This window comes from Biomphalaria glabrata, chromosome 13 (assembly GCF_947242115.1).
Source record: "Biomphalaria glabrata chromosome 13, xgBioGlab47.1, whole genome shotgun sequence".
Taxonomy (NCBI): domain Eukaryota; kingdom Metazoa; phylum Mollusca; class Gastropoda; family Planorbidae; genus Biomphalaria; species Biomphalaria glabrata.
Genome location: NC_074723.1, coordinates 6,287,759 through 6,299,914, shown reverse-complemented (window position 1 = coordinate 6,299,914; position 12,156 = coordinate 6,287,759). Strand labels below are relative to the sequence as shown.

Genomic DNA, 12,156 nt, shown 5'->3' with positions numbered 1-12,156 from the left:
CACATCCACCTCACAATCACATAACAGTTACATCTCACTTTACAAGCACATCACATCATCATAACGACACATCCACCTCACAATTACATAACAGTTACATCTCACTTTACAAGCACATCACATCATCATAACGACACATCCACCTCACAATCACATAACAGTTACATCTCACTTTACAAGCACATCACATCATCATAACGACACATCCACCTCACAATCACATAACAGTTACATCTTACTTTACAAGCACATCACATCATCATAACGACACATCCACCTCACAATCACATAACAGTTACATCTTACTTTACAAGCACATCACATCATCATAACGACACATCCACAATTCAACCACATCACAATCAAACAACATCCACATTCCACATTTTGGCCGAGGTGTAACAATTTCAAGGACTGTAGGCCACTTTGAAAAAAAAAATCCCACCCTTTTTTAATAGTGGAACCAATCCACCTCGTCCCCTTTCTATATTCATCTTTAAGGGCACCATTTTCACCTCTTTTTCCAGACAAGAAAATCACAAAACTTAAGAATTCAATAAAAGGCAAGTGGTCATCTTCACGTTCCTATTTGAATTAGAAACAAAATTGTTTTGAAGTAATAGAACATTTGAACTTAGAGACATTCACACTGTATTTATTGTGACTCAAAAAACAAAGATTTACTGCTGCAGGGGTAAACGACTGTATAGAAAATACAAAAAAACATGCGTGGACAGAGAAGTTAACTTAAGACTATTTTGTGTTAATTGTTTATTTTTTGTTTGTTTTGTAGCTGATGAAGGCCTCGTGGCCCTAACGTCCTTTGTTTTACTTGGTCCGGCAGGGTTACATATATATGCATGTTTTATCGTATTTTCTGTATTTATTATGACTGTTGAGGTGTAATGATAAACTTGCAAAACTTGCAAAGTTCATTCTAGATTTTGTCCACTTCTTAATTTGTTATTCGTATCAAGGTTTCTTCACATTAATTGAAGTACAATTTTTAAAAAAGATTAATAGATCTGGATCATATGTGGAACATGTCATCCATTCGTTGTCCCGAATCTGATTGGGGCTTAGGCTTACTGCTTGGTCAGGTACTTTTCTCTTTGTTTTGTTGTAGACATTAAGCATGTGTGTGTGTACAGAAAATTGTGTGCAACCTAGCACGTGACTGTCTTCTTAATGTTCTCTTCAAGTGTTACTTACAGGACTATTTCGAAAGCGGTTCTGTTATCGACTTCACCGTGAAATACAGTAATGACAGCCATGTTTTTATACTCTGTTCCATACCTATTATTTATCGTTTATACTTTACGGAACCATTCCTGTACACTATGTTAAGGGACCCTGTTTTCAATTATTAAAAGACGAAGTGCAAGATTATTTGTTCTTAATTAAGTTACATAGAATTTGGTGTAGCAAGAAATAACTATAATACCTACTCTTATGATGTAATCTGCCTAAACAGTTTCGATAAAGCTGGTAAAGTTTATTTTGTGTAGGGTAGAATAATTTAATAATTAAAAATTAAATGTACGTGTCCTTGTATGTTTCTTATATGTATTGTATTTGAACATTATTTATTATATTTTGTATGAAACAATGATCTCCCTTTTGTATGACGCCATTGAAAAGACTCCAACAATATGGTGTGAATGAAACAGAACAAAACTATGACATGTTTTTTTTTTAAATACGACAAACAATATAAACAGTCATATCACCTCTGGTGTTTAAACACCAACACAAACACACCAATCAAACCAAATGAAAAAGGTGAAACTAGTATTTATAAATTCTGTTCAAAATACTCTTTTCTTTTCTTTATTGCATTGTGTTTCATTGCGTAGTAAATGTAAAAATAACATCATAACAAATACATTTTGAACACAGAAAAATGGAGAAAAAAAAATGTATCAACATTTAAACATGATCGGAAAAAAATAACGGGAGGGGGTAGGGGGGTATGAGATAATGTTTATACAAATCAGTTCAGCAGTTTTGCAACTATTTGCACAGTAAAAGACAACAGTTGAGTCAACTTTGAAAAAAAGGAATAGTGTGTTATGCAACAGGTATTATAGAAACAGGTAACAAATTATTCCACAAATGTACATATTTACATAATATAAAAGTGTAAAATAAATTGTGTATAAAAAAATTGTATATAAAAAAAAATGTTCGGATAAAGCTCCAGGGTTAAACAACAACAAAAAACTGCGAATCATGACATTAAAAAAAAGTTATCCTTCAAGGCAATGTCAGTTTTATAGCTTCTTTTTAAGCAAAGAATGGAAAACGATAAGACACAAAAATCATAGTCGTTTCACCTAGTAAATCATATGACCAAATTAAACAACATTGGTCATTAAACATATAAAAATTGGACATTACTGTCACATTGGTATATAATCTAGTCTTTTAGTGTCACAAATTGATAACAGTTTTATGTTAGTTTAAAAAACAAGCAAACTACTTTTAAAAAATCTTGTTTAAAAAAAAGCTCATGTACGAGAAACTGCAGTTATCTTAATACTGCAGGAATAAGCTCCCCTTTTCTATTTAAAACTAAATTAATTAATTACTACTAAAAAATACGAATGGTTTGGGGTAAAGATTAATCTTAGACATTGAGTCATATTACGAACATATTTTTACGGACATCAGTTCTGCATCTCTACTCCAGTGTCATCTGTACACAGTGTCTGTAAAGTTTGTACACAGCATGTGAGAGTTTGTACACAGTACGCTAAAATATGTACAAAATATACCTGATTGTTAATTTTTGTTTTACCACGGGCGCCACAAGGCCTCGTCGGAGCCGCATTGGCTAGGGCGCCTGCATAAAATGTCTGATGGAGCTATTAAATCTTTTTCCTTACTCGGGAGCGCCATCGACTGGCGCCCGTTATTCTGGGCGCAAGTGTTCTGCTCCTGTAGTTGTTTGGCGATTTTTCCTGAAGCTGTCCACTCGCCCTCCGACCCAAGTCCGTACAGAATTCTCCTCTTCAAGGTCAGCTGTGACAATGCGGTGTCTTTTAGGCGGGACTGGACACAAAGGTGTGGCGCGGGCTCATTCACAACTGGCTGCATATTTTTGTTGTGCGTTGCGACCTGGGCTTGGGGTTCGGGTTGAATGCAGGCGTTGGATGACCACTCACTGTTGTGGAGCTGATAATTAGACACCTCGGGGAGGTAGCCCTGCTTGCTTTTAACATCGACCTGATCACAATATTGACCGTCTCTATGGGCATGATGGGAATATTGGTTTAGATCATTGGGGTCCACATTCTCATTGTTGTACTGTGCCAGTTCACGTGTGTAAGAGTGATGTGTTGGAATTCCGCTGGGAACTGAATGCTCATTAAGTGAACGATTGTCTTGACAATAACTTCCGGTGTGATTTGAGCGAGAGCCATGCTGGGATAGCGGTTTCTCTTTCGTTAACATGGGGGGTGAGGGGGTGGCGGGAATGGTTCGTTTGGAGAGCTGGAAGTCGTCTTGAGGAGTTGCACGTGAGTTGTTGACATTACTCACGCTTGGTTTATACGCGAAGGGGGCGTAGGGTGCATCACACCCGTACTCTTGGAATCTGATATTGTTTCTGTTGTCTTGGTGATGGAAACTCTCTTCCGTTTCCATTTTATAGACAAGAGTCGTCTGCTGTTGGTAACCGTACAGAATGGTGGGGGGAGACTCGTCCATGGAGTCAGCAGAGTAATTGGATGGCGAGGGAGGGGTGTGCACTTCCTGTGTGCGGCTGCTAGGATGGTATGGCACACCTTGGGGGTAAAAATGAGGGGAAGGGGTGGAGGGCACGCGAGGGGAGTCGGGAATGTGGATGTGTAGAGGGCGCTCAAAGTCCGACAAATAGGCATCACTTTCGTTTTTGATTGTATGAGTGTTAAGCTGAATGTCCATGCTGTTGGAGATGTATGCCTCATGGTTGTAAGCTGCAGGGCCGAAGGCTTGATGGGTGTATGCTGATGGAGGGGTGTACCGAGCCTGGACAGAAGACTCGCTGCTACTGCTGTGTCGCTCTCTTTCACTGGCATATCCTGTTGCCCGCAAAAGCTCATTGGAGTGCCTGGCATGTGGAGGTGACGTGCTCTGCGATCTGGCCATTAGCGGCACTGGGTGCAGCACGTGGCTGTGCCTTGATTCTTGCCGAGCTCTCAGGGCGTTGAGCAGCTCCTCGGCTGGAAGCTCATTTTTGGGAGAACAGTTTCTGGGTGATACTGGGGCAGCCTGGAGCGCTTGCCTGATTCCAGTTACAGAGACTCTGTTGGTGTTTGGCGCAGCTTGCTGGGGCCTTTTTAAAGCCTCTGCAGCAGCTTTGTTTGCAATGTCAATGTCACTCATGTATGATGACACACTGTCCACATCTGTGGACTGTAAATACGTGTCTCTAGTGGGAGGAATATTTGCAGTTACATTTGATGACGTGAAAGTGTTTACTGTGGAAAGTTGTGCTTGTCCTTTAGTATTCTGCTGGCTGACCATCACAGCATTTTGAGCTGCAGGTGCCTGGACCATAGAGCCTCTAAGTCTTTCAACAAGATGGTTCTCCAACTTGGCTCTGACATCGGGGCTGACACAGTTCACGGCTCCAATGTACCTGATGACCTCTGAGGCACACTCAGTGTAGCCAGCACTGAACTTGGTCACCACTTCAGGCTCTGAATTCAACTGCTGGTGCTGCATGTGTTGTAGGTATTTCACAGTCATCTCTAGGATGTCAGCCTTTTCTAATCTGGATACCTGGGCACCCTGGACAATGAAATAAAATGTATATTAAAATCAATTAAGATTAAAACTAACTTAAAATAAAAATTGCACACATTTTTTATTACAAAAAAATTGCAAGCATATAAACATTAAAACTATAAAGTCCACTGACTAGTTCAAAGATCTTAACATTATACACATAATCAAAACATAATAGTTAGAATAGAATAGAAATAACTTGACATTATATCTAATGGATAGTTACCTCTGTTTGCATGGCCCCTAAGATAAGTGACTTAAGTTGGCTCAAACATCCATTGATTCTAGCCCTTCGTTTTTTCTCAACCAGTGGTTTGTTTGCCTGAAGAAATAAAAAAAAAACAAACACAATTGTTAATTGTGTACATTTGAATAAAAATAGAACATGAATACCATAAAATGAATTAACTATTCGGGCAATGTCTCAAATTAACATCCTGTTTTTCTCTTAGCAGTCTTAATAATGTTGAAATTATGAAAAGCAACCAAACAAAAACAAACAAAAACAAACAAAACATTGTCTATATTTAATTAACAACCAACTAAAACAAACGAACAACACAATAAACAAACGATAATAACATTTCGTAACACAAATTCCCAGACAAACTGAAATCTGCAATATCTAGATTAAAAAGTACAGGCTCCGATTTAGATCAACAGGTTTATTTAGATATAAGTATATCGGTTTTTCGATTTACTTTTAGCTACGGAAGCACACATTGATCATATACAATCAAAGTGTTGTTTTTTTTCCTATGTATTAGATTAACACAATCTAAATGTGAACTATTTAAATGTTTATAAACAACTGAACAAATTTAATCTCGATAGCTGGATCTGTTTCAAAGTTCAATATGTATCCAATAATCTAGTTCTAGTCTAAATGTTCTAGGAGGATAAACACAGGAACAGCTCGTGTTTAATTAATATAGTACCAGGAGTAAATCTGACCTACATCGATATTTTAGAACAAGTCCCCTAAACAACAAGGTAAACAAGTCAAATAGACATGTTTAAAGACTCAAACACAAGCCTTATTATTATTATTAAATGGTAAAAACTTACCCTGCGATTATAGGATGGACTTTTCCTAGGCGATGCTACCACTACAGGACTTCCCATGTTGTGGAGGTAGTCAAATTGGATAGCAACTTGCGCTGTGTTGATCTTTACTATAAAAAAAAGTGCTAAGTTCTCAGAACAGACTCGTGCCTGGCTGCGATCACCAGCCTTGCAGTCGTTTACGTGTCGGAGTCCAGTCAGTAACTGAATTAGACCCGGGCTCTCCCACTAACAATATACCTTCTGGAGGTGCAGCTTAATCTTGACCCCCACCCCGACCCCTCCATCTCATCCCCCGTTCTGCCACAGGTACCCCCGCACACCCCTTTCGTTTTCCACAGACCCTAACAATCCCTCTCCTTAAAGCACACGTCTGCCCGGTATGTGTGAAGCTATCTTTCAGTCCTTTCCCACGGTCCGGCCAGACGCCGTCAGCCAATCAGCGCGGGCCTCTCTCACTATCGGCATGCGAGCCGCGCGCTGCGATTGGTCCGTGCGACAGATGGTTCTTTTGCAATGCGAGTCGCGTAATGGAATGCTAATCAAGATAGGAGGGGATGGTAGCGGTGGAAATATGCGCACGTGTCTTAAGACTACCCTCTCCCCCCCCCTTACAGCCCCAGTGTTTCCATTTTTAAAAAATTCAATAAAAGAGATAGCCACTCTAGACAACAGATTTCAAAAACCGTTTTTTTTTCTCTCCTTTTCTGTCAGGTGTCCATTCCAGAGGACAAGTGACACTAGCCAGGTATGTGTCACTCTAAAAAGCGTGAGAATATCGACCTGTTGTCAGGCGACTTCTTTAACTGCAACAGAAAAAAATGTTACAGAAAAAAAATAGCGGTCTCCTATATAATAGTGAGAGAGAGAGAGAGAGAGAGAGAGAGAGAGAGAGAGAGAGAGAGAGAAGGGGGTGGGGGAGAATTCTAACTTATAATATATTTTTTTTTAAATGAAGCCATACACTTTTTAACTGCTTGTACTTTGGTCCAACTTATTCCCCATATTTACGTCCTTCTTACTACTCTGTTACTATTGAGTTGTCCATTATAGTAGGCCTACAATAGGCCTGAGATGCTGTGTCTGAGGTACATCAGGTCCGCTTAGTGGGGACGAGGAGAGGGGAGGGCTGGGTCTAACATAGATTCTAGTTTGAGGTCCCAACAGATAAGGGCCACTTCACACTTTTTATATTACATCTTTTATACATACTAGACGTCGTTCGCGAAAGCAGAAAAAGGTGGGGGTGGCCCAGTTGGTTTTCTGGCAGCGAGACTGACACCATATCTATAGAAGAAGAAATTTAAGTTTCAGGTATTGGAGCGATGGTGTGCTGTACCATCATTAGTGTGAGATCATTTTCTTTTTTTTTATTTTGGTCTTGTTAATATCTTTGGTGTTTTTTTTTTCATAATTGAAGTCAGTAAAATTTTTAATCAATAATTAATAAAAAGTAATTGATACAAATCGAATTTTACGAATTCCTAATGTAATTACTTAAAAAAAAATTATACAAGCCAAATATAACCCGCAGGTCATGTCTGGACATCAGTGATCTAGTGCATTTAATGTATGTCAAAATTGGCGATTTGTTTCTTCTTTCTACATCTTCATAAGTGAGTTAAAGAGTTGAGTCTAAGATTCTTGGAAATCTAGGCCTGTGGAAGCTATAGAGCTGAGTCTAAGACTCTTGGAAATCTAGGCCTGTGGAAGCTATAAAGTTGAGTCTAAGATTCTTGGAGATCTAGGCCTATGGAAGCTATAGAGTTGAGTCTAAGACTCTTGGAAATCTAGGCCTGTGGAAGCTATAGAGTTGAGTCTAAGACTCTTGGAGATCTAGGCCTATGGAAGCTATAGAGTTGAGTCTAAGACTCTTGGAAATCTAGGCCTGTGGAAGCTATAGAGTTGAGTCTAAGACTCTTGGAAATCTAGGCCTGTGGAAGCTATAGAGTTGAGTCTAAGACTCTTGGAGATCTAGGCCTATGGAAGCTATAGAGTTGAGTCTAAGACTCTTGGAAATCTAGGCCTGTGGAAGCTATAGAGCTGAGTCAAAGACTCTTGGAGATCTAGGCCTGTGGAAGCTATAGAGTTGAGTCTAAGACTCTTGGAGATCTAGGCCTATGGAAGCTATAGAGTTGAGTCTAAGACTCTTGGAGATCTAGGCCTGTGGAAGCTATAGAGTTAAGTCTAAGACTCTTGGAGATCTAGGCCTATGGAAGCTATAGAGTTGAGTCTAAGACTCTTGGAAATCTAGGCCTGTGGAAGCTATAGAGCTGAGTCTAAGACTCTTGGAGATCTAGGCCTGTGGAAGCTATAAAGCTGAGTCTAAGACTCTTGGAGATCTAGGCCTGTGGAAGCTATAAAGCTGAGTCTAAGATTCTTGGAAATCTAGGCCTGTGGAAGCTATAGAGCTGAGTCTAAGATTCTTGGAAATCTAGGCCTGTGGAAGCTATAGAGCTGAGTCTAAGATTCTTGGAAATCTAGGCCTGTGGAAGCTATAGAGCTGAGTCTAAGATTCTTGGAGATCTAGGCCTGTGGAAGCTATAGAGCTGAGTCTAAGACTCTTGGAGATCTAGGCCTGTGGAAGCTATAGAGCTGAGTCTAAGATTCTTGGAAATCTAGGCCTGTGGAAGCTATAGAGCTGAGTCTAAGATTCTTGGAAATCTAGGCCTGTGGAAGCTATAGAGCTGAGTCTAAGATTCTTGGAAATCTAGGCCTATGGAAGCTATAGAGCTGAGTCTAAGATTCTTGGAAGTCTAGGCCTATGGAAGCTATAGAGCTGAGTCTAAGATTCTTAGAGATCTAGGCCTATGGAAGCTATAAAGCTGAGTCTAAGATTCTTGGAAATCTAGGCCTGTGGAAGCTATAGAGCTGAGTCTAAGATTCTTGGAAATCTAGGCCTGTGGAAGCTATAGAGTTGAGTCTAAGATTCTTGGAGATCTAGGCCTATGGAAGCTATAGAGCTGAGTCTAAGATTCTTGGAGATCTAGGCCTGTGGAAGCTATAGAGCTGAGTCTAAGATTCTTGGAGATCTAGGCCTGTGGAAGCTATAGAGCTGAGTCTGATAACCTTGGAACTCTAGGCCTATGGAAGCTATAGAGCTGAGTCTAAGATTCTTGGAGATCTAGGCCTGTGGAAGCTATAGAGCTGAGTCTAAGATTCTTGGAGATCTAGGCCTATGGAAGCTATAAAGCTGAGTCTAAGATTCTTGGAAATCTAGGCCTGTGGAAGCTATAGAGCTGAGTCTAAGATTCTTGGAAATCTAGGCCTGTGGAAGCTATAGAGCTGAGTCTAAGACTCTTGGAGATTTAGGCCTGTGTAACCTTGCCTCCCTTTGACTGTCTGAACAAATTTCTGTCTGGGAAAGATTCCAAGCAGACGTACATTTTGTATATGTTAAATGACTTGTGCAATTAACACGTAGACATGAAAATCAAAATTTCAAATGTACTCAGTTGGAGAGTCTATATGGATTCAGGTGAAATATGTAAGTTCTTTTTTTTTTTTTTTGGGGGGGGGGGGGGGGGTTGGTGAAAGTGCTGATGAAATAAAGGGATACTGAGATGACAAATTGATTTTAATTTTAAACCAAGAAGTATTTACAAAATAAACATAGATCTATATAATAAAGATTTTAACACTTTAATTTATAGTTACAAATGTCTGACAAGATTAATCCCCTAGCATGAACTTACTAAGAGAGAAAAAGAGAGAGAGAGAAAGAGAGAGAGAGACAAAGAGAGACAAAGATAGGCAGACAGAAAGAAAGAGTAAAAAACGGAGATACAATGTGTGAGAGAGTCAAACAAAGAGAAAGAGAGAGAGAAAGAGTAAGAGAGAGAGAGAGAGAAGAGAGAGAAGAGAGAGAAGAGAGAGAGAAGAGAGAGAGAGAGAGAAAGACAAAGATAGACAGACAGAAAGAAAGAGTAAAAGAAGGAGACAGAATGTGTTAGACAAGGAGAAAGAAAGAAAGAGAATGAGAGAGAAAGAGAGAGAAAGAGAGGGAGAGAGAGAGTGAGAGAGAAAGTAAAAGAGAGAGAGATAGAGGAGAGAGAGAAAAAAAGAGAGAGAAGGACGCAGCACTCATATTCACAGTCTGTCACTTAAAGTCTGTCACAGTGTTGACAAGGTCAGACATCAATAATCTGTCACTCGAAACGTCGTGCTGCAAACTAGCAATTGCGTTACTTGCACCTCTCCAGAGGTGTATCCTACGTAACCAAGTAGTGGTCTGAGAACTGAATTTACCACAAAATTAACGGCTTCTGTTTCTAATTGTCCCTCCTGGAAAGTTCGGTAACTTTTTCAACATCAATCTTGAACAAAAAAGCTAGCTAGAAGAAAAGGAAGAAGCTGACACAGCATTTGTGCGCAGTATTATAATTCAAAAACTCAGGGCCGGATTTAAGGGAGGGTAAGCGCAGAGGCGTAGTGAGGAAGGTTGCACGATGCCCCGGGCGCCAACTTCAGGGGAACACCTCACGAAACCTATATTTCTATGTGATGTTCATGGAAAATGGGAGGGGGGGGGCGCCAAGGAAAAATACTGTGATGTTCTCTTCAGTTGTTCAGCACTGGCGTACAGAGTGGTGGTCAGGTTGAGCTGTGGCGGTAGTAGAGTCTTCCCTACGGCGGATTAAGATGGGTTCATTAAAAGACGATATATCTACAAATAAGCCATCTTGTATCAAGTTGCAGATAAATCCTTTCAGCGCGTATTATTTGGATCGGAAAAAAAATGGAGTTTTCTGGAACGAAAAAAAAATGCAAGGGGGGAGGGGGGTAGACTAACCCTAACTTTTTCTTATTTTATTATTATAACCTAACATATTGTGTTTTATTTTAAAGGAAAATGAATTGTCTACAAAAGTGTATTAAATAATAAAAAAGAAAGAAAATATTTCTTTTAATAAATTTAAACTGAGTACGAAAAAACAAAAATATTTTTTAAAAATTCATTAAAAATGGATATACATTGAGATTCAACTTTATAATTCTATATTTAATCTATAAATATTGAAAAATCCCAAACCTAAACATTTTTAAATCTATATTTAACAAAAGATGAAAAATGCACTTCAAAAAATTATAAATCTTATATATTTTAAGTTTCGTTATATAAAATGCAGAACTACAAACAAAATATTGCCATTAAAAAAAATACCTTTTGGTCCCATATACAATCAAAACAAAGGGCAACCATTCTCACATACAGAAAATAAAAAAAATAAAGAAAGAAATAAAAAGTTTAACATTGTAAAGATAGTGAAACAAATATTGTATTCCAAGAAAAGTTACTCGCTGAGAGTAACGCCGCACTGAACTACGACAGTGGTGCTAACCGTAAGATTTTAAGCGTTGTTAGTAAAAAACAACAACAAAAAAAAAAAAAAATATATAAACGTCTTTGGCACATCGAAATTCGAGATTTAAAAAAAAAAATCTGTGTTGTAGAGAGCTCTTTCCATAGATAGCCTATATCGGCGCAGTAAGCCCACTCTCCTTCACTTAAATCCGCTCCTGAGATCTACACCCAAACTAACGTGGCACTAGAGTTTAGATCCAGGTACCACATTGAAAATACTCTAGCGTGACACTAGGTCTGCCACGTCTAACGCTTTTTTTTTCTTTGTAATATTTTGAGCTTTTTGAGCCCTTCACTAGAAATAGAGACATTTAGTAGGCCTATGTCTGTTTCTTTACACTGTATAATAGCAAAAGCAAAAAGTATCCCAAGTGGTCTAGTGGTTAGGATTTCGCGCTCTCACCGCGGAGGCCGGGGTTCGATTCCCCGCTTGGGAAGTTTTTATTTTTTTTATTAAGAAGTTTTTCTGTGAAGTTTTGTAACGAAGTGAGCCAATATGCTTGTGCTGCAATGGGACAAAATAATATTGAAAACAAAACAATTTGTTTTGGTCTTTTATATTGTATAGTATATATATATATATATATATAATAAAACATAATTTCACTTCATAACTTTGCATTTGCGTGAGATTGGGAAGTGCGTTTATAAATAAGATTGTCTCATAAAATAAGATTATGTTACAAAATAAGATTTTGTGGTGTGTATAAAAAAGATTGCGACACAAAATTGTCTGAAACTAACATTGTGTCGGGATGTAGCAATAAGATTAGGTTGTCTCACAAAATATGATTGTGTCTCACAAAATGTGATTGTGTCTCACAAAATGTGATTGTATCTCACAAAATATGATTGTGTCTCACAAAATGTGATTGTGTCTTTACAAAATGTGATTGTGTCTCACAAAATATGATTGTGTCTCACAAAATGTGATTGTGTCTCACAAAATATGA

General features: G+C 38.6%; 1 protein-coding gene and 1 non-coding gene across 2 annotated transcripts; one reads left to right on the top strand and one right to left on the bottom strand.

The window, feature by feature from the left end:
• Window positions 1-1,800: 1,800 nt before the first annotated feature.
• Window positions 1,801-6,134, bottom strand: LOC106072853 (uncharacterized). The gene is made up of 3 exons (XM_056009002.1): window positions 5,842-6,134; window positions 5,000-5,095; window positions 1,801-4,776 (listed from the first exon to the last, which is right to left on the bottom strand). The coding sequence occupies exons 1-3, from the start codon at window positions 5,896-5,898 to the stop codon at window positions 2,797-2,799; spliced, it is 2,133 nt and encodes a 710-aa protein (XP_055864977.1). The 5' UTR covers window positions 5,899-6,134; the 3' UTR covers window positions 1,801-2,796.
• Window positions 6,135-11,568: 5,434 nt separating this feature from the next.
• Trnae-cuc (transfer RNA glutamic acid (anticodon CUC)) lies at window positions 11,569-11,640 on the top strand. The gene has a single exon. It is a non-coding gene; the product is annotated as a tRNA-Glu (tRNA).
• The last annotated feature ends 516 nt before the right edge of the window (window positions 11,641-12,156 follow it).